The sequence below is a fragment of the Microtus pennsylvanicus genome, chromosome 8, assembly GCF_037038515.1.
Source record: "Microtus pennsylvanicus isolate mMicPen1 chromosome 8, mMicPen1.hap1, whole genome shotgun sequence".
Taxonomy (NCBI): Eukaryota; Metazoa; Chordata; class Mammalia; order Rodentia; family Cricetidae; genus Microtus; species Microtus pennsylvanicus.
Genome location: NC_134586.1, coordinates 2,963,987 through 2,985,967, shown reverse-complemented (window position 1 = coordinate 2,985,967; position 21,981 = coordinate 2,963,987). Strand labels below are relative to the sequence as shown.

At 48.3% G+C, this 21,981-nt stretch overlaps 3 protein-coding genes across 20 annotated transcripts in view; all 3 read left to right on the top strand.

The window, feature by feature from the left end:
• Ppfibp1 (PPFIB scaffold protein 1) overlaps window positions 1-4,625 on the top strand; it is a 144,003-nt gene extending 139,378 nt beyond the window's left edge. For 17 of the 18 annotated variants that reach the window (XM_075982258.1, XM_075982243.1, XM_075982249.1 and 14 more), the window contains 4 exons: window positions 398-586; window positions 2,257-2,436; window positions 2,780-2,845; window positions 2,951-4,624. In XM_075982258.1, the coding sequence (XP_075838373.1) occupies window positions 398-586; window positions 2,257-2,436; window positions 2,780-2,845; window positions 2,951-3,037 (522 nt within the window). In that variant the 3' untranslated portion in view covers window positions 3,038-4,624. Of the gene's footprint in view, window positions 1-397; window positions 587-2,256; window positions 2,437-2,779; window positions 2,846-2,950 lie in introns of all 18 variants that reach the window. The other variant, XM_075982260.1, reaches the window with a different exon arrangement.
• A 508-nt stretch (window positions 4,626-5,133) lies between these two features.
• Window positions 5,134-5,964, top strand: Rep15 (RAB15 effector protein). Its single transcript, XM_075982261.1, has one exon. It carries the CDS (start codon window positions 5,245-5,247, stop codon window positions 5,953-5,955), a length of 711 nt encoding a protein of 236 aa, XP_075838376.1. The 5' UTR covers window positions 5,134-5,244; the 3' UTR covers window positions 5,956-5,964.
• Window positions 5,965-13,348: 7,384 nt separating this feature from the next.
• The window catches only part of Mrps35 (mitochondrial ribosomal protein S35), a 35,351-nt gene continuing 26,718 nt past the window's right edge, over window positions 13,349-21,981 (top strand). The window contains exons 1-3 of the mRNA XM_075982240.1: window positions 13,349-13,485; window positions 16,679-16,716; window positions 21,073-21,240. Of these exons, the coding sequence (XP_075838355.1) occupies window positions 13,389-13,485; window positions 16,679-16,716; window positions 21,073-21,240 (303 nt within the window). The 5' untranslated portion in view covers window positions 13,349-13,388. The remainder of the gene's footprint in view (window positions 13,486-16,678; window positions 16,717-21,072; window positions 21,241-21,981) is intronic.

Genomic DNA, 21,981 nt, shown 5'->3' with positions numbered 1-21,981 from the left:
CTGCTCTCGCAGAGGACCCGAGTTCAGTCGCCAGCACCCATATGGTGGCCGATGACCAGGTGTAACCCCTGTTCCAGGGGGTCTGGACCTTCTTCTTGCCTCAGTGGGCACTGTACACATGTGGTATACATACATACATGTAGGCAAACACTTTTACACATTAAAAAAATAAATCTAAAAAGGAAAGCAATCAAAGTCTGTGCCCTCTGCTGTTGATAGGCTGTTGGGGATGACCCAGAGGAAAGGTTGTCTGCAGACTGTGAAGTCTGTGCCCTCTGCTGTGGATAGGGCTGTTGGGGATGACCCAGAGGACAGGTTGTCTGCAAACTGTGAAGTGTTTCTGCTGCAACCGTGTATGACCCATGGCTCCTTTTACCAATCCCAGTTTTTCTTTCAGGTTCTTGAGCCTCGTTTTAATGTGGAAACCATGGCTCAGTTGTTGAACATTCCACCAAACAAAACCTTGCTGCGCAGACATTTGGCCACCCATTTCAACCTTCTGATTGGTGCTGAGGCTCAGCACCAGAAGCGGGATGCCATGGAGTTACCAGATTATGTGCTGCTAACAGCTACTGCCAAAGTGAAGGTTGGTTCGTGTGATCCTTGTGTGATGTGTGCAGAGGCCTCATCCTTCCATCTTTTGAGAGTTGCTCAGTTTTATTGATGAGATAAAAAAGTCTGTATGCAGACATATTTATGACTTTTAGGAGCAATTAAGGGACTGCCTGTTTGAAAGTTCCTGCTGAAATCATTTGTCATATTAGAGTTAGAGGTGGATGCTGGCTTCTGTCGTCAGCGCATTGCTGATGCCGAGAGCTGGGGCTGGGGCCCAGTTTACCATTGCAGTGGCTTTGCTTCCTGTTGGTGAATAGGTGTAAGAGGAGGACGTGGGGTGGGAGTAACCGAGTGGTGAACACATGCCTGCAGGCATGAGGCATGAGTGCTGCTGATGAGTAAGTGAACCACTAAGTTCCTCCTTGCACATACTATTCAGCTTGTTTGGTTTATAAATCAAAAAAAATCTTCTTAAGGAGAGCGTCAAAACCAGGGGTTGTTACACCTGCCTGTAATCCCAGCATGCAAGCGGCTAAGGCAGGAGGATTGCAAACTCAGGGTTGATCTGAGCTACACATAAAGACCGTGGGGTGTTTTTACTCACCAGGGTTTGAGGGTTGTAGAAGATTGCTTTTTCTCTCGAGTTATTCCTGTGTTAACTTGTTTGTATGTGTTATTTCCACATCCTTTATGTGAAGGCAGCTTAGGAGTTCTCCTAGAAATAAATGCCAAGCTCTCTTTGTTTTTACCTTGTCTGACTTTGAATTCCTTCCTCCTTGGGGACTGTATAGACTAAGATGAAGTTTCTCTTTTAAAGATCAGTAGACACTTTCTCTCCAAGAGTGTGGAGTCTTTGACCACTCACCAGGCCTCCTGTGAGGCGGACTAGGCAAACAAAGTAACCACACAGCTTTTCTGACAGCTTTACTGTCCGTCGTCCCTTCCCTCTCTCCGTCCCTCTTCTCCATCCAGCTTGGGACTCAACCTAAGGTCTTAACCATATTAGGCAAATGCTCTGCCGTTGACCTATATACCTCAGTCTGTCCCCTCCTTTAAATTTTTTTTTGATGTTTGTTTTTTTCGAGATAGCATTTCTTTGTGGCTTTTTGAGCCTGTCCTGGAACTAGCTCTTGTGGACCTGGCTGGCCTCGAACTCACAGAGATGCACCTGCCTCTGCCTTCTGAGTGCTGGGATTAAAGGCGTGCACCACCACAGCCGGGCTTTTTTTTTTTAATATTTTATTTCAAGCCAGGCTCTTATTAAGTGGCCCAGGCATGTCTTAAACTTGCAGTTCTCCTGCTTCAGCTTCCAAGTAGCTGTGTAGCTGTGGCTGCGGGCAGGCCTGTGCCGCTAGACCAGTTAGGATCACCGTCTTTTTCTGATCTTAGATTGACTCATTTTGCACAATTTGACTCATCTCTGAGAGGCAATCTATTGTGTTAAATCCTGTCTAATGCAAACAAAGGGTCTTGGCATGTCCAGTCTGTGTCCTCACGGTGAGATTCACCTTCTGAGAGTTACACCAAGGCCATGGTGCATGGCTTGTGTGTCCAGGGTGCTTCTGGCTTTCTTGTGATGGTTTGATTGTCCAGGCTGCTTGCTTTGTGTGATGAAGTGAATAATGAAGTTAGACTTGTTATTAGTCCTTTTTCAGAGGACTTTTATCAAAATCCTGGTGCCTTTTTTGTTTGCTTTTAAAGCCAAAGAAACTGACCTTTAGCAACTTCGGGAACCTGAGGAAGAAGAAGCAAGAAGACGGAGAGGAATATGTTTGTCCCATGGAACTGGGCCACGCTTCGGGGAGTAGCTCCCAGAAGGGGTTTAGAACTGGCTTGGACATGCGCCTGTATGAAGAGGATGACTTGGATCGGTTAGAGCAGGTAAGCCCTGCACCGCGTACGCACAGGCACTCATTTACACCATGGAAGCTTTGCACACTGTCAGTCATGAAGCGTGCCGTCTTCACACGCCTGAAAATAAAAATCGTGAAGTATTCAGAATCCCGCAGGTTGCCGCCTGCTTCCGGTGCAATCCTCAGCACTTGGCGTACTTTATCGTTGGTGCCTGGGAAGTGTCTTCAGAGGGGACGCAGAGGCACAGGATCCCTGTGGCCCCTGCCGCATTCTGTGCCGCTTATGTTCTTCCTGCTTTACTTTCGTGGATTTCTCTGTCCTTCTGAAAGTGTGCGAGTGAGTTTGTCACATTGTGGCTTGTTCTTGGCAGATGGAGGATTCAGAAGGGACAGTGAGGCAGATCGGTGCATTCTCTGAAGGCATCAACAATCTCACAGTAAGTGCGGACAGGGAGTTGAAAGTGTTACTCTAAAAGCATCCAAAGCCACGAACGCTCACCATGGCAGGTGTGTGGTGCTGATCTCTGTCCCTTGTTTTCCAGCACATGTTAAAGGAAGACGACATGTTTAAAGATTTTGCTGCCCGCTCCCCCAGTGCCAGCATCACAGACGAAGACTCCAACGTTTGACCCGGGCGGCACCCGGGCAGGATCAGGCGCACAGATGTCGCTTTCCAACTCTGTCTCTGAAATAGCGTGTGCAACAGGTGTCAGGTTGTGCATGGTTAACTGTTCCGACTTCTGCTCGCTCGGAAGTGAGGCTGTCACGCAGGGGAACGGTGCCAATTCTGAAGAATCCCGAGACGCTGGTGACCGGAAGCCTGCTCGCTCTGCCTCTATTTAATGTAAAGTCTGTGATATATTCTATTTAACGTGTTGCGTCGTGTAAGGTTGGGTGTTTTGCCAGAGTGCTTCATTCACATCCCCGGGACGGAGGCTTGGCCACATCAGTGTTCCCTGCAGCCGTCTAAGCTGAACGTGCTGCTCTCCAGATCCGAGTGCTCACCACGTCCGGTGCCGCTAAATGCCACGCACCTCCACTGGCTTCTGACTGTCTTATTTTTATATATTTTTCTAAATATGTGTGTATATATACAGTATATAGAAAACAGAACTTTTATTTTGTGACACAGGATCCAAAGATCGTATTAAAAACAAACCCCAGTGTTCTCAATTTTTATATACCAGCAGACTCCTGAGGATCTCAGTCCCCTTTTCCCTCCGTTGATACATTTTCACGTGATTCCCACAAACTCACGGAGCAGTTTAGAAGCTTCAGCTTTAATCTTGACCCCATTTGCTTTAAAAAGGATCTTTGGATGCCCTTATACCCCTCAGGAAAGTTTCTGTTAGAATGACTTTGGAAAAACCCAGACCAAAACAGAACCTTTGCGTATTAAGCCTCTCATTTTCTTCTTTGCCGAGTGCACCATGACGCTAACTAAGGAGCCCGCCTCGCCATGCCGACTGAACCTTACACTCACACTGTCAGCTTAGGGGGCTCCGGGTGATTTCAGTCAGGATCCAAAATTCTGAAGCAGCAGAATGTTTTCTAATGGTTTTCCTGTCCGGTGGCATGTTGCTCATGTTTTCTGTAGCACACGGCCCTAAAGCTCTTTGTAAAGAAAAGAGGAAACCGAGAGCAGCTGTTCCTGTGGCATGTGTATGTGTGTGTTTTCAGCGGTGTTGGGACAATCTGTTTTTTATCCAGGACGACACATAACGAGACCAACTGTGTACAGACAGGAGCTCACACACTGGGGTACAGGGGGCAGTTCAGTGTATGGTAATAGATTTGGTGATAACCATTTCTAAATGTGAAACGGTATTCCTTCTATATGCTCAGCAGATCATGAAGCTGTGCACTGTGAAGGTTGTAACGCCACTCTTTATTCTGACTGAAACCATCTGATGCTAACCCTGATTTCCTTTGAATGCTCCCGTTCATGAGTGGTGACATTACTGGCTTCTTCCTGTACTGGGATTTGAGTTTAACATGAATAAATATCACCATTTGAAAAGCTCAATTTGTTATTGGACCCTGGTTGAAAATGCCAGCAGACTGTTACAGATGCCAAATACTCTTTATTAAGGACAATGTAACAACCGATGATATGTGATAAAGATAAAAGCTTTTGATTATATATTTTATTTACGAAAGTATTATGCACTGTTGGCATTTCCTTATGAAAAGAAATAAAGTCAATTGATAACTGCCTTGTGTTTTTCATTGTCATTATTTACTGTTCCTTTGTTCAGAAAAACAAGGTCTTGTTCCTGGTAGCACAACAGGCTATTATATATAAGCTCGCCTGTTTGCTTGTTTGGGTTCACGGCATGAATCACAGACGAGCTGAGATCTCTACTTAAGAAGTATATAGAAAAGGAAAGATGATCAGCATAGCATACTTGGGGAACAAAGGGTCAGGGCAGAGGGGACTTGCAGACTTGGAGATATTGGCTTGAGAGAGAAGATGTATGACTCCAACCTGTACGCTCGCGTATTGGTTTTCATTTGACTGGAACCACACTTAGGCAGAGTTTACAAAGTTCTCCATAACCAGGTGAAGAACAGGTGTTTTTTTGTGAAACTGTCATTTGTCACTCGGCAGGAATCTGTGAGCACAACACACCCAGTTGTCAAACAAGAAGCCCTCACATGTTTGCCAAGCTCGGGTCTATATGGCTAGCCACACCAAGAAAAGCCATGGCATTAGGAAGCTGGGAACAGTCTCAACAGACTTGGTTCGATGAAGAAGCCCTCTGAAAAAGAAGCTATTCCTGGTGACGTTCCCATGTCTGATTGCTAAGAGGAGCATCTCCTGGGGGCAGGGGAAATGGGACAAAAGGCCTCCTCCCAGCAGGCTCCTAGAAGCCTGGCTCCAAAGGACAGGCAGGAGGTTCTCGCCCTGTGCGAGGTGATCAGTGAAGCTGTTGCCCACGCAGCGCAGAAGCTGAAGGAGTACCTCGGGTTTGAGTATCCACTGAGCAGTCTCGGCCTTGCCGCGGGTACGCTGAGTGAGCTCTTCCTCGTCCACTTCATCACTTTCTGCCAGGAGAGGGGGGCCGATGAGTGGCTCACCACCACCCGGATGACCAAGCACCAGGCCTTGCTGTTCGGGGCAGACTGGATTTGGACCTTCTGGGGACCTGATAAGCAGATACGGCTTCAGGTGGCAGTGCAGGCCCTGAGGATGGCCGCCCCTCCTCCTCTGTGGGACCCCAAATCCTGTGAGTCAAAGGGAGAGGAGTCTTGGAAGAGAGGCAGATTTGAGAAGCTGGAAGAGTTCTGTAACTTGGTGGGAGAGGACTGTCTGGGCCTGTTTATCATCTTCAGTGTCCCTGGGAGGCCTAAGGCCATCAGAGGTGCTGTCCTGGAGAGCGTCAGAAGAGTGATGGTGGAGAGCCAGCTGCCGGGACGCAAGGCTGTGGAACGGTTCGTGCTAGAGACGGAGGATTGTGTCTCCATCAAGGAGCTGCTGAGAAACTGTCTGAGTAAGAATGATGGACCGAGTGACATGGGCAAGGTTTATATTAACATTCTCTAAGCTGGGCATGTTGCTGTGACTCGTCTGTAAGATAACACAGAAATCTGCAGAATGGGGCTAACCCCCCACAGTGACTGAAGGTGATTACCTGGGGCAAAACTTGTTCATGCCACAATTCTTGAAAGGAAAAACCTCTAGATGTTTCTTGGGGGAAATTTAATTTAGTCTTTGTTTATTCCAAAATAAAAATTGGGGGAGAAAATGATAAAGTTACGCATAAATTTTGATTTGCAAAACAAAAGTTGTCTTTGTTTGAACTTGTCTCATAGCCGCAAGCCTAAAACCTTATTGCTGTTGTCTGGGGAGCAACTACTGAGCAGGTGTAAGGACAGCTGGGGTGCCAGTTTTCCCACACTGGTCTACCCAGCTGAGCCTCCACTTAGGCTCCTTCCCAGTAACTCTGCATATAGGACTGTGATAAGATTAAATTTAGGATTCAGTTGGGTGTTACCTTTACCCGTGATTTACTAAGTCACCTGTGAAAGAATTCCTTCTTACAATGTCTGTATTTGCAGTAACAAATATGTCTTCAAACAGAACAGTCATTTATGCTGAAGAGTCTTTGTAGGCTTAACAATACAAGGAGTAATGGTCATTATTGAACTCGTGTTGGGCCTAGTGATTTGCATATCTTATAATTGCACATAAGGCTCTAGTAAGAAGTAGGTATTTGTTTCTATTTTTCAAACCGAAGATGTGTGTTATTCCCAAGTCATGATTTGTTAACAGAAAGTCAGTTTCTTTCTCAAGGCTCCAACTTGTCTAGCAATACCTGAAGTAGATTTGCCTTTTAGCAGCTGCAAGTGCAGTGGTCACAGACATGTCCCCTGCAAGGAAGCTGGTGGTTGTGTCCCCCGCAAGGAAGCTGGTGGTCGTGTCCCCCGCAAGGAAGCTGGTGGTCGTGTCCCCCGCAAGGAAGCTGGTGGTCGTGTCCCCCGCAAGGAAGCTGGTGGTCGTGTCCCCCGCAAGGAAGCTGGCGGTCGTGTCCCCCGCACGCCCACAAGGAAGCTGGTGGTCGTGTCCCCCGCACCCCCACAAGGAAGCTGGTGGTCGTGTCCCCCGCACCCCCACAAGGAAGCTGGTGGTCGTGTCCCCTGCAAGGAAGCTGGTGGTCGTGTCCCCCGCAAGGAAGCTGGTGGTTGTGTCCCCCGCAAGGAAGCTGGTGGTCGTGTCCCCCGCAAGGAAGCTGGTGGTCGTGTCCCCCGCAAGGAAGCTGGTGGTCTTGTCCCCTGCAAGGAAGCTGGTGGTCGTCTGCCTTTTCGTCACTCCTCATACTCTGTACTCTCCCTTATTTGTTTGTTTGTTTGTTTTTATTTTTCAAGACAAGTTTTCTCAGTGTAACAGTCTACTGGTCCTGGAACTCACTTTGTAGACCAGACTGGCCTCAAACTCAGAGATCCTCCTGCTTCTGCATCTCAAGTACTGGGATTAAAGGTATACGCCACCACTGCACAGCTTAACCTGTGCCCCAGCCCTTGAAAACATGGTCTTAAGTGGTGCGGTGGTACTGCACATATCCTAGCACTGGGGAGGCTGAGGTAGGATGGCCCAACCTTGGGTACATGGTGAGTTCCAGGTCAGCAAAGGTTATGTAGCAGAACCTGTGCCCAAACAACACGGACTGAATATCTCCACACTCACCCTGACAGGGCTTCCCATGGCCTTGGTCCTGTGTTTGGAAATCTAGAGCTCTTGCAAAGCTAGGTGGCATCACTGTGAGCAAGATGGGAGCAGGGAGCACACGGGGCTGCCATCTACATAGGAAGTGCATGTGATGTTAGGATCTGTGGGCTTGTCTGTTCTAGAGTCTGTTCCAGGACTCCGTAACTGTGCTAACCCGTCACAGTTGTTGAGGAAGGAGAAGGTCAGACCTGAACCCTGTGCTCTCTCGTTCTATTTACTCAATCCCTGGGCTGGGTTTTCTCGGGTTGCAAGTGTCTCCCCCCACTGACTCCAGTCTTCGGTACCAATTCTGGGGCATCTAGTTATGAATATTCAGCCCATTGCCAACAGCGCTTATCTAATTGGCCCTCCTCTGACTCCATCCTTCTCAACAGGCCACTGACACTTCCCAGGGCACTTTGGTCATCTTTTCTGCTTTGTCCCTCTGCTGCCTCCATCCCACTGTATGGGATGTACCGTTTGATTTCTGCTGGTTTTCCCACTCGAAGGTGAGGATGACAGGAGTGGGACGGGCCTGACCCGTACCTGCAGTCTGGAGGCTGAGGCAGGAGAATTCTCACATTCATATCCAGCCTGTGTACACTTTCAAAAACAAAACAAAGATGGCAATACCTTATTCATAGTGGTGCTATTGATGATCTGAAATCCAGAGTCTTCTGTAGGCGAATCAAAGAGTTCCACAATAGCCGGGAATGGAGTATAACAAAGGTTTATTTATTTGGGGATAAATTCACAGTAAGGGTAGCGGTCTGCAGTCCTCTGTGTGTGCTGGAAACTGGGAACTGAATCCAGCAGAAAAAAAAGGGACCACACATGCTTCCTGTCTGCACTTACAATACCTGAGACCGTGCTCAAAATGGGCAGTATCTAAAAGGCTATTATTGGCTGAAGGAGTTTCCACAATACCTCCCCCTTTTGTCTAAATAAGAGGATTCTGAGTCTAATACAAAACTATAGACAATAAGAATACATAGTATTGTCCAGGGAAAAGGAGACAAAAACATACATAAAAATTAGAATTATAATCAGCATGAACAAAATCAAGAAAGAAACAAATGCTAAATGTTTCAATAGTTATCCTATCCTAGGAGTCTAAGTCTTACAATTAAAATGTCTTTGCTAAGCTAAGAACTCAAGAAACTAGACCGTAAAAGGCTAATCAACCCAATTAGAAAATGGGGCACTGAGCTGAACAGAGAATTCTCAACAGAAGAAGTTCAAATGGCCAAAAGACACTTAAGGTCATGCTCAACCTCCTTAGCGATCAGGGAAATGCAAATCAAGACAACTTTAAGATACCATCTTACACCTGTCAGAATGGCTAAAATAAAAAACACCAATGATAGCCTTTGCTGGAGAGGTTGTGGAGAAAGGGATACACTCATCCATTGCTGGTGGGAATGCAAACTTGTGCAACCACTCTGGAAAGCAGTGTGGAGGTTTCTCAGGAAATTCGGGATCAACCTACCCCTGGACCCAGCAATACCACTTTTGGGAATATATCCAAGAGAGGCCCTATCATACAACAAAAGTATATGCTCAACTATGTTCACAGCAGCATTGTTTATAATAGCAAGAACCTGGAAACAACCTAGATGCCCTTCAATGGAAGAATGGATGAAGAAAGTATGGAATATATACATATTAGAGTACTACTCAGCAGTAAAAAACAAGGACTTTTTGAATTTTGCATACAAATGGATGGAAATAGAAAACACTATCCTGAGTGAGGTAAGCCAGACCCAAAAAGAGGAACATGGGATGTACTCACTCATATTTGGTTTCTTGCCATAAATAAAGGACATTGAGCCTATAATTCCCTTTCCTGACCAGCACACAGGATGTACAGAGAACACAGATAGAAAAATGTTATTTCAGTATGGGCAAAGCTTTCTGTCCACTGAGCCTTGTATTCAAATGTGAACATACCTTGCAAGTTTAAGAAACAGCAGCCTCTAAAACCCTTCCTGTTAGGAGTGATCACTCAGACAAATCCTGGTGGAAGCAAGGGAAGGATTTTTGTAATCTCTGTGGCACCTCATAAGCTCAGGAGCGAAATGAGTACACAGTCTCTTCAGCCTTTCTTTTCCCTCCTTGACACATGTGTTCAGCCCAAGCCCTCTCCTTGAGGAAGTTAGAATGAAGAACAACTAGAAGCCAGTCCTGTTCTGGAAGTGGGCATGTGATGTCGTGTTTAATATCGCAGTAAAGGAGTACCAGCACATGTGATTACTTATCTATTTAACTTTAAACGAAGTAAGATAGGACTAAGGATAAAGCTCGGCGGTAGAGTGCTTGTCTAGTGTATGAAATCTGTGAACACATTCTCAGATTATCTATCTTTTAATGTCTATTGAACAAAAGCCTGTCTTATGCGCTGTCCAACTCCCAGCACTGCAAAAAAAAGAATGAACATTAAGGAATGTGAACTGCTGATAGAGAGATCCTTTTCCTCTCTGGTGGCATGGTATTTGTGACTGTGGCCAATCACAGATCGCTAACTTAGCTGGATTTAGAATTGCTAGAATTGCCAAGGAAGTACAGCTCTGGATGTGGCTGGGAGTTGGGAAGGCCTGTGCGTGTGAGCAGCACTATCCCCTGACCTTGGGGCCTGAGACTGAGTAGAAAGAAGGAGAGTTGAGTGCCAGGATTCATGAATCTGCTTTCTGACTGGGGAGGCGGCTCAACACCAGCCTCGAGATCCCGCTGCCATGATGCACTGTTCCCTCAGACTGATCTGAAATTCCCCTTCTTCCCTAAGCTGCTTCTGTCAGGCATCCTGTCACAGCATTGAGAAGAGAAGCTGACCCTGCACTCTACAGTGTGGAATACACAGCATTGAGAAGCTGACCCTGCACTCCACAGTGTGGAGTATACTGCTGCTTTTGCCTTGTATCCAATAAGCATGTTCCTTAAAAAAAAAGATTTAGTATGAATGGACAGGTTTATTCACAGATTATCATTTAATGTTCATTGGACAAAGGCCTGTTTTATGCCCTGTCAATCCAACTATGGAAAGAATGAAGTTCCCATTCTTGGGGGTTTTCTATCTCATGGTGAATGGCACAATAAATATATGTATGTTTATTTCCAGTGTGTCTTTAGAGACTACCAAGGATCCTGTTAAAAAAGGGCACAAAGAGCCGGGCGGTGGTGGCGCACGCCTTTAATCCCAGCACTCGGGAGGCAGAGGCAGGCGGGTCTCTGTGGGTTCGAGACCAACCTGGTCTACAAGAGCCAGTTCCAGGACAGGCTCCAAAACCACAGAGAAACCCTGTCTCGAAAAACCAAAAAAAAAAAAAAAAAAAAAAGGGCACAAAGGCCAGTGAGATGGCTCAGTTGGTATTGGATTCTTTTTGAGGTGGGATCTAAGTACATAATTGTAGTCTCGTCTGGCCTTGAACTTGCAATCCTTCTGCCTCTTAAATCCTGGGTGCCCGCCTGCCCCCATAAAAAAAAAAAACAAAAAACCAGAAATTGGGCTAGCAAGGTGGATCAGTGGTAAAGGCCCTTGCTTCCACGCCTGAGTTCGATACCTGCAACTCAAAGGGTGGAGAGAGAGGACTGGTTCTGACCTCATGAATGATGTGCAGATGTGTACACGGACGTGTGTGAACACACGCAAGCACACACGCACACACACACACACAAGCTATTTAAATTAAAAAACAAGGCTAAAAATAATGCTCAAAAGACACCTAGACTAATTAACCAACATAGAGGAGGGAAACTGGGGTATATTTTTAAAAATATCTAAAGGTAGTCTTAATGTTCAACCACGATTGAGACCCATGTTTTCTTTTTTCCTTTTGAGACTTGGACTCACTTTGTGTCACTGGCTGACTTGGAACTCCCTGTGCAGACCTTCAGGCTAGCCTCCATCACACAGAGATCCACCTACCTCAGCTGAGTGCTGGGATTAAAGGTGTGCGCCACCATACCAGTGGAGACCTATTTTTTTCTTAAGTTTATTTATTTATTTGCATGTTTATTTTATATGTGTGGCTGTTTTCCTTGCATGTCGGTCTATGCACCCATGCATGCCTGGTGCCTGTGGAAACCAGAAGAGGGCACTGTAATGAATTACAGAATACTGTGGCCACCATAGGGATGCTGGGAATCGAAATAGGGCCTTCTGGAAGGGCCGCCGCTGCTCCTCACTGCTGAGCCACCTCTCCTGTGTGCGTGCACGTGTCCCCCAGCACCATCCATGTCTCTTAAGCAGCTCCCTCTATTATATGAGGTAACCAGTGCTGTGCTGGCGGCTGAAGAGGCTGCATGTTCTATTCTTGCCTGGATACTTGGAAACAGATGTACTTTCTCCACATACTTTCGATGAAGAACTTAGTTTTTATTCAAGTTATCTCTTATATCAACCTAGGCTTTAAATGATAAAAGACCATTTAAACGAAGGTTTAATATTTAAAACTATTCTACCCAGAATTACCTACATAATCTGTAGGGATCAATGAAAACTGAAAATGTGGATCCTCCTTCCAGAACTTGCTAAGAACTTTAAGTCAGCAGGAGAGGGGCCTTAAACTAAGTGCAGGACCTCTCTAAATGCAAATCATGTGCCCCAGAGGCCTTTTCATGGCCTTTGTAACTTTTTAAACTATTTCGTACCTCCAAAGTCCTTCACGTAAAAAAAAAATAATTACATAGTTTAAAAACATCTATTGCCAAACTATACAAAGCTTTACACTGTGAAACGTCTTTGCCTACTGATAATGTTCTAAAGGAGTTATTTCTTGTAAAGATTGTTTTATATTTTAAATTGTGGTGTGTGTGTGTGTGTGTGTGCATGCACAGAGTTACAAGTGTCCATGGAAGCCAGATCCCCTGAAGCTGGAGTTACTTGAGGTTGTGAGCCTTTGTACATCGGTAGTAGAAATCCAGCTCTGGTCCTCTGCAGGAATAAGACATGAAAAGTCAAAATTTAAACTCAAACAATCTAGTGCCATTTCTTTAAACTGCTGGAGGATGCATCGATACCCCTGCCCTACACACACACACACACACACACACACACACACACACACACACACACAGTGTTATGGCCCTTACCTATAATCCCAGCACTTGAGAGACTGGAGCAGGATGATTGAACAGACTGAAGTAAAAGAGAGTAAGAAAAGGGAAGAAATTAAAAAATGGGGTTGGAGAGGTGGCCCATAGGTTAAGCAGAGGTGACCAGGCTCAATTTCCAGCACCCACAGGAAAAAGCTCACAACCGCTCCAATTCCCTGCCCTCTGCTGGCCGCTGTCGGCAATGAAGGCATACGATGTTGAGCTATCAGGCATGCACCAATATACGTAAAATACATAAATAAAAAGGAAAGGAGGGCCGGGCGGTGGTGGCGCACGCCTTTAATCCCAGCACTCGGGAGGCAGAGGCAGGCGGATCTCTGTGAGTTCGAGGCCAGCCTGGTCTACAAGAGCTAGTTCCAGGACAGGAACCAAAAGCTACAGAGAAACCCTGTCTCGAAAAATCAAAAAAAAAAAAAAAGGAAAGGAGGAAAATGTCTTGGAGCCGCCATTGTTCAAAAACAAAACAAACCAAAATAGAGCAGCAGACGGCGACTACGAGATTTCCAGGTCAGAGACCCCCCATCCATTCCACACCAGCCCTGTGGGAGCCACAGCTCCGCCATCCCTTTGCCCAGTGCACTTCCGTTCCCACGTCTACGCACTTCCGGTTCCTCCCCCTCCGGGCGGCGCGCTTCCGCTCCAGTTCGCCCTTCTCCACCATGGCGGTAGCGGCGCTGCAGCTGAGGTTGATCCTGTGTCCGGGGGCGCGCGGTCTGCGCTCCTTCTCCTCAGCCGTCAGGCCCGCAACCGGTCCGCGTGAGTGCGAGTGCGCCGCTGCGGGCTGGGGGCGGGCAGGGCCCCCAGCGGGGTGAGAGGCCGTGCAGACGAGGGGCTGTGAGCACAGGGGGCCACCGGGCAGGCTCACCCCGCGGCGGATGCCTGCAGCTCCCCTTCCCCAGCTCCCTCTCCTGCAGGGCCTGCCTCTTCCTTCCGCTCTTGCTCTCCTCTCAGGGCAAACCTCGTCTTCCCCTTCCTCGCAGAAAATCCGTCCACACGTGGTTGCTGGATAAATTTATAGATCCCTTCATACGTCCTAGTGGCGCGTAGTTGTCTTCCGGTGTGTCCTAGGCGGAGTTGCGGAGCCTGGCGGGCTGGTGCAGTTCACAGCCAGCGTGCACACGCGTAGACAGTTACAGTAGAGTGTATTGTCATGGAGAGTGTGGAGAATGACGTACTGTTGAAGAAGTGGCTAACCAGGCAGGGGAAGACAGGGAGGGGAGACCTCAAAAAACCAGACCCTTGAACAGTCTTGAAGATTTGAGCGAGAGCAATGATCAAGGACAGCCAACCCGACCCGCTGTGTGGTCAGCGGGCCAGCGGCAGCCGTCAGAATTAGAGTGATGGTCTGAACTTTAGGGCTCGCAGACATTGGGTTTTGATAGAAGTCGTTAGAACGGACGTAAGATTTCTGCTTGTAAAAGGTCGCTGGCAGCAGTGTGGCGAACCCACTGCAGCAGGGGAAGGCTGCAAGACCAGTTTGGAGGCCGTTGCTATTCCAAGTGATGGTGACCCTGCAGAAGGTGATTTGGTTTGTAGGATGTGTTTTGAAGGTAAAGCCAAGAGGACTTATTGGTGGGTTTGATGTGAGGCTTGAGGGTATGTCTCAAGGAAGCCTGGCAGGTCCTTTCCTGAGCTATGGGATGAGTGGCAGTCCCGTTTACAGGGACTGGAAAGGAGGAAAGCAGGGCCTTGCCGCCTGCCTTGTCGGTGAAGCACATTAAATATCTTGGCCCTCTTTTCCGTTGTCCTTTCTTCTGTGTTGGCCACACTGAGTTTGTTTCCACATTCTTTGCTATCTCTTCCTAGCTGGGAAGCTACTCTATGAAGCACAGGGTCAGACAATCAGGGGCATTTGGTGCTGTGCAGATGTGTCCAGGTGCTGAGTGAGCATTATTCCTGCTTCTCAGTAGTAAGTGTGAGGCTGCAGGTGTCCCCAATCTGCATCACTGACAAGGGACAGTGCTCATTCCTTTGTGGAGACAGTCTGAATATGAATAGTGCTATAAAAGGGCCCTAGAGTGCCCATTATAGCGTGACTAAGGGTTACGCCATCAAGTTCCTGCTTTCTTTAGTGTTCTTCCACAGCTTGTTACCTTCTGACCAAGGGGTAGTTCTTCAGAATACCTTGGAGTCTCATAGTTCCATCATTGCAAGAGGAATTCTCTGAGAAATTCAAGGAAGCACATTCCACGTGCCCCAAGTCCACTGCAGGACCGTGGGCTGTGCCCAGTCAGAACTCTGGTTCCAAGGATCTGAGGTTGCTAGAATCCCTCTATCACCTTGCCCTGGTTTGGAGTTTTTCTGCATGAAAACATCCGACAAGCCATAGATTCTCAGCAAGGAGAAGGAAATGTACAATCGATGCTTATAGTCTAGTTAAGGGGCAAGTGCTGCCTGAAAAGTTTATTTCTCTAAAACCCAAAGAATGAAATGTTGCGAAGCTGTAAGACTAAGGACTCCTTCCTGAATCCGCCTGTCGTTCTGATGCAGGGCCATGCTAATCTCTGCGTGGATCCAGCCTTGCTGTCTGGGCTGCTGAAGCAGCCACCGCTGGCCTTAGACTTCTCGCCCGCCTGCTTTCATGGCTGCCTCCCTCTAGCCCTCAGCCTTAGCTTCAAGTTTGTGTCCTCTGGAGTTATTGCCCACTTTATTATTAGTGTTCTCAGAAAGAACCTGTGCAGTGGGCGCATGGGTGTGGGGTATCGCTGTGACGGGCTTGACCGTGTTTTGTGGAGGATTGGGAAGGACTTGGGAACTTTGGGTTAGAAGAGCCGTGGAGCGTTCAGAGCTCAGTGGTCTGTGTGGTTAGAGCCTTGAAGATAAGAATGTTGAGAGCAGTGTAGAAGATGGAGCCCTGGCTTGTGGAGTTGCAGAGGAAGCAAAGACTGCTGGGCTGTTTGTGTCAAGAATCTGTGGTGTCTGGTCAGCTCCCACCAGAACGCTGGACAGTGGTGGCGCTCACCTGCACTCCTTTCATCCCAGCACTTGGGAGTCAGAGGCCGGGGGTCTCTGTGAGATCGAGAACCTGGCCTACATACAGATAACAGGACAGCCAGGACTGTTGCACAGAGAAACCCTGTCTCAAAAAACCACAAAAACAAACCAAAAAACCAAACCAAACCAACAACCAAGAGTCCAGAACAACTGAAGTTAAAACTTTTGTTTCACTGATATCAGCACTGAATCGGTGCTGATAATTAGCTGGAGCTGAGAACGAGCCTGGCATCGTTGAGGTGAAATCTGGGGAGTTTTTCAAGAGTCAGCACACAGGGGTGTTCCAGAGGTGACCAAGGTTGTACCTCCCCCCGGCAGCCCCGCTTGGTAATGGTGGTGTTGATTTTGAAGACTTATAAGAGGTCTTGAAAAGCAGATGAAGCTTGGTGCTGTGGGAGCCATGAGAGGCTACTGAAGGTGCAGCTGCAGTAGCCGTGAAAGCCCCAGGATTGAAGGGGCTGTGGAGAAAGCTCCTCGAGGCTTGGCCCCATGAAGGTAGCTCAGAAGAGGTGTGGGTGAACGCAGCTGACTTTCACAGAAGACCCTAACATTTGGAGATCTGGTACCATGGGATAGCCACCAAGAGCAGCAGCAGGTGTGGGTGGAACCGGCCCTGAGCTGAGCAGATATCTGTGCGGGCTGTAGAGGGCAGAGCCAGAGAAGTGACCCAAGCCCTTGGAGGAGTCCAGCTTGTGAGTGAACCCCACATAATTGAACATCGAGTTTATATTTTTGGAGATTCGTTTTTCTTTGTCAGGTTGTGACTGTGCCCTGGTTCTTCCCTCTTGAACTAAGAATGTGCTTGCTTTTGCCGTGGAATTTCTTTGTTTCCGCTTTCCATTTTGAACGTTAAGAAAGTAGGTTGTCATTCCATTGTTCGTGAATGCCTTAAGTTGCCTTAGAACTGCAGCCAGTGGTTTTGAACAATGCTACATTATGAATTTTTGTCTTTTAGGTCCGGCATCCAGAAGTGAAAGGTCAATGAAAAGAAAGGTACACACGTATTTACTTGTCTCTGTCTTGATTTCTAAAGAGAGGCCGAAGGTGCTGCCAGAGGAGGCTTCTCGGGGCTCCGGGGCTGCCATAGCCTGTTAGTAGTTGGTGTAAGAACGCAGCAGCCTTAGCTACCATAGCCTGTTAGTAGTTAGTGTAAGAACGCAGCAACCTTAGCTACCATAGCCTGTTAGTAGTTGGTGTAAGAACACAGCAGCCTTAGCTACCATAGCCTGTTAGTAGTTGGTGTAAGAACGCAGCAGCCTTAGCTACCATAGCCTGTTAGTAGTTGGTGTAAGAACGCAGCAACCTTAGCTACCATAGCCTGTTAGTAGTTGGTGTAAGAACACAGCAACCTTAGCTACCATAGCCTGTTAGTAGTTGGTGTAAGAACGCAGCAGCCTTAGCTACCATAGCCTGTTAGTAGTTGGTGTAAGAACGCAGCAGCCTTAGCTACCATAGCCTGTTAGTAGTTGGTGTAAGAACGCAGCAACCTTAGCTACCATAGCCTGTTAGTAGTTGGTGTAAGAACGCAGCAGCCTTAGCTACCATAGCCTGTTAGTAGTTGGTGTAAGAACGCAGCAACCTTAGCTACCATAGCCTGTTAGTAGTTGGTGTAAGAATGCAGCAGCCTTAGCTACCATAGCCTGTTAGTAGTTGGTGTAAGAACACAGCAGCCTTAGCTACCATAGCCTGTTAGTAGTTGGTGTAAGAACACAGCAGCCTTAGCTACCATAGCCTGTTAGTAGTTGGTGTAAGAACACAGCAGCCTTAGCTACCATAGCCTGTTAGTAGTTGGTGTAAGAACGCAGCAGCCTTAGCTACCATAGCCTGTTAGTAGTTGGTGTAAGAATGCAGCAGCCTTAGCTACCATAGCCTGTTAGTAGTTGGTGTAAGAACACAGCAGCCTTAGCTACCATAGCCTGTTAGTAGTTGGTGTAAGAACACAGCAGCCTTAGCTACCATAGCCTGTTAGTAGTTGGTGTAAGAACGCAGCAGCCTTAGCTACCATAGCCTGTTAGTAGTTGGTGTAAGAACGCAGCAGCCTTAGCTACCATAGTCTGTTAATAGTGTAAGAACTCAGCAGCCTTAGCTACCATAGCCTGTTAGTAGTTAGTGTAAGAACGCAGCAGCTTTAGGGGTAGACAGGTGTGAGGTGAGACCCAGAGTACAGACCGGTGACACCTTCAGCAGTCAGCCATCACCCCATCAGCTCCTCTTGGACATCTTCAGGAGTTAAGGTCAGCTGACGAGCATAGAGTCAGAGGCCCAAGCATCGGTCATCTCTAGCAGTAGTTTTCAGAGAAAAGTTTCCCACTCTGGGACATGGACCACACTGCTGCTGGTGTGTAGATTCGCACTAATAAATTAGAAAAATATTTACTTTTTTGTTTTGGGTGGTTGTGAGCCACCTGATGTGGGTGCTGGGGACAGAATTTGGATGCTTTGCACAAACAGTAAATGCTCTCAACCACTGAGTCGTGCCCTGCCTTTAACCCCAAGCCCTCCTTTTTGCGCAGAGGCTTTCCCTTTCCGTGTACACTTTTGAGTGCATACAAGTGTGTTAACGTGACTAAGCTTTCAAGTCACTGTCTCGGGTTTGGAGACATCACGTATTTTTAAATCTATTTAACTTGGAAATTTATCTCAAAGTGCTTCCTCTTTATTGTGAGTGTTGTGCACACGTGAAGGTCAGAGGAGAGCTCTCGGAGTCAGTTTTCTCTGCTGTGTGGGTCCCAGGGTTTGAACTCAGGCTGTCGGGCTTGGAGGCAGCACTTTTACGTGCTGAGCCATCTCTGGCCCCTAAATATTTACACTTGCTTATCTCCCTTATTCCCGAGCCCCTGATGGAGGAAGGTCATTGGTTAAATAAAAAGAAGCTGCTTGGCTCTCATTGGTTAGGAGATAGGTGGGAGGAGTAAACAGAACAAAACGCTGGGAGGAAGAGGAAGTGAGGTCAGACTCGACAGCTCTCCGCTGGGGAGCAGACGCTTCAGAGAGAGACGCCATGCTACCTGCTCCAGGGAAGACGCACGCTATGAAGCTCCGACCCAGGATGGACTTAGGCTAGAATCTTCCCGGTAAGACCGGTGCTATACAGATGATAAGAAATGGGCTAGTCCAGGTGGGAGAGTTAGCCTAGAAGATGCTAGGTAGAAATGAGCCAAGCAGTGTTTAAAAGAATACAGTGTCCGTGTAATTATTTCGGGGCATAAGCTGGCCTGGTGGCGGGGACACAGCCCCGCCGCTCCATATTACTACAAGCCCCCCACCCTCCTGTACTGTTCCCTCCCCACCCCACCCTCCTGTACTGTCCCCTCCCCACTGCCCACCCTCCTGTACTGTCCCCTCCCCACTGCCCACCCTCCTGTGCTGTTCCCTCCCCACTGCCCACCCTCCTGGACTGTTCCCTCCCCACCCCATCCTCTTGTACTGCCCCCTCCCCACTGCCCACCCTCCTGGACTGTTCCCTCCCCACTGCCCACCCTCCTGGACTGTTCCCTCCCCACTGCCCACCCTCCTGGACTGTTCCCTCCCCACTGCCCACCCTCCTGGACTGTTCCCTCCCCACTGCCCACCCTCCTGGACTGTTCCCTCCCCACTGCCCACCCTCCTGGACTGTCCCCTCCCCACTGCCCACCCTCCTGGACTGTTCCCTCCCCACTGCCCACCCTCCTATACTCTTCCCTCCCCACCCTCTTGTACTATTCCCTTCCCCCGCTACCCTCCTGTACTGTTCCCTCCCCACTGCCCACCCTCCTGTACTGTTCCCTCCCCACTGCCCACCCTCCTGTACTGTTCCCTCCCCACTGCCCACCCTCCTATACTCTTCCCTCCCCACCCCACCCTCTTGTACTATTCCCTTCCCCCCACCCTCCTGTACTGTTCCCTCCCCACTGCCCACCCTCCTATACTCTTCCCTCCCCACCCTCTTGTACTATTCCCTTCCCCCGCTACCCTCCTGTACTGTTCCCTCCCCACTGCCCACCCTCCTGTACTGTTCCCTCCCCACTGCCCACCCTCCTGTACTGTTCCCTCCTCACTGCCCACCCTCCTATACTCTTCCCTCCCCACCCCACCCTCTTGTACTATTCCCTTCCCCCCACCCTCCTGTACTGTTCCCTCCCCACTGCCCACCCTCCTATACTCTTCCCTCCCCACCCCACCCTCTTGTACTATTCCCTTCCCCCCACCCTCCTGTACTGTTCCCTCCCCACTGCCCACCCTCCTATACTCTTCCCTCCCCACCCCACCCTCTTGTACTATTCCCTTCCCCCCACCCTCCTGTACTGTTCCCTCCCCACTGCCCACCCTCCTATACTCTTCCCTCCCCAACCCACCCTCTTGTACTATTCCCTCCCCACCCACCCTCCTGTACTGTTCCCTCCCCACTGCCCACCCTCCTATACTCTTCCCTCCCCACCCCTACCCTTCTCTACGACACATGCTCTCCCCACTGCCCCACCCTCCCGTACTATTTCCTCCTCTTTTTGAGGCGTGGTCTCCTGTAGCCTTTAAAGTATGACCTAGAACTTTTTCTAGAAAATGTTTAAATATCTATTTTATGTGTATGAGCATTTAGCTCGTATGTATATATTTGTACCATCTGTGCCTGGTATCCAAGGAGGCCATAGGAGGGTGTCAGATGGAACTGGAGTTACAGACAGTTATGAGCCACCATGTGGGTGCTGGGAACTGAACCTGGGTCTTCTGCAAAAGCAGGCAGTGCTCCTAACTACTGAACCATCTCTCCAGCCCCAGTGTCTGGACTGGCCCAGTGTCTACCCGGTGTCTTACGGGAATGGAGCACCATACCTAGTTGCTACGGTTCCGCCCAGCTTCGTGCATCTAAGCAACACTACCCACTGAGCCACATCCCAGCCCTGTCTCCAAGTTCTTAACATCCTTTTGTGTTGACTTACGTCATTTGAGGTTTTTATAAACTTCGTAAACTTGTTTCATAAACTACATAAATAAATTGTTTAATTCTTGTGAAGGAAATGTGATCTAAAGGGGAGCTTGTCATAATTTGAAGCAGCTGAGCAGAGTTATTTATGCCGAATTAGTGTCTTTTACTTAACAGATCTGATGGGAATCCGTCCATTTGTTGTGTGTGTTTTGTGTGGGTGTGGGTGCTGCAGATGCAGGCTGGAGTTTGGAGGACAGCTCTGTCGAGTTGGTTTTTTTTCCACCTTGGAGTCCCAGGGTCAAATTCAGGTGTGCACAGCCTTTCTCAGTTTCTCTCAGTCCTGAAAATCAGGTTTTGCAACTTTTCTGTATCTTAGCTATAGCTTTTGTCTTAAAATTAAAGAATATGTTTATATTGTAAAATGTAAAGTATTTTCTGTTTCTTAGGCGCTGCCTCCGAGGACAGAGAAGATGGACGTGGACCAGGACTGGCCCAGTGTCTACCCGGTTGCGGCGCCATTTAAACCCTCTGCTGTTCCTCTGCCTGTCCGGATGGGGTATCCAGTCAAGAAGGGTGTGCCCTTGGCAAAGGAGGGAAACCTAGAGCTGTTAAAGGTAAGGAGCTGCTTCAGGGCCCAGACAGCTCTTCGGTGGGCTGTGCCACCAAAACCCGCTCCCAAATAACCACACAGAGACAGTCAATAGCTTAGGCTTGTTACAAACCAGCTGTTTCAACTTAAATGAACTGTATTTCTTATCTACGCCCTACCACAGCTGTGTTCAGCACAGCCCATTCATTTTCACTTTCTCTGTATCTGGCTGGCGACTCCGCCCTCCTTCTTCCCAGTGTTCTCAGTCTGGCTCTCCCGCCTGACCTCTTTGTGTCTAGCTGTTGGGCAGTTGGTTCTATTAAACCAGTGAGAGTAAACCATCCTCACAGTGTACAAAGGACTCTTCTAGCCCTGGTGGGTGCTCAGCCCCGCCCCACCTTTGTGTTAGGGCCCAGTAGAGAGCGGCTCGTCGTGTTTCAGATCTTATTCGGGTAGGGATGGGTGCTGTTCCTGTAAAGAAGACTCCAGGAGTCGCGGGCATCTGATAAATTAGATCAGTCCTCTGGCTTCCCTGTGGCCTTGCTGTTATGTCCTTCAGGTGGAACCAAGGAGGACAGAATAACCTGATGTTGAGAACTAGCATGCAGATTGCATACTGATGATTATTGTGAGGGAAGTCACAGCCAGAGTGGCCTCACACTTACTGTGTCTGCTCCTCCTGTTTCCACGCCCATGTGCTAGAGTTCTAACACTTTGATAAAGAGGAGGGGACAGGACAGGAAGGACACAGGGGAGACTTGCCCAG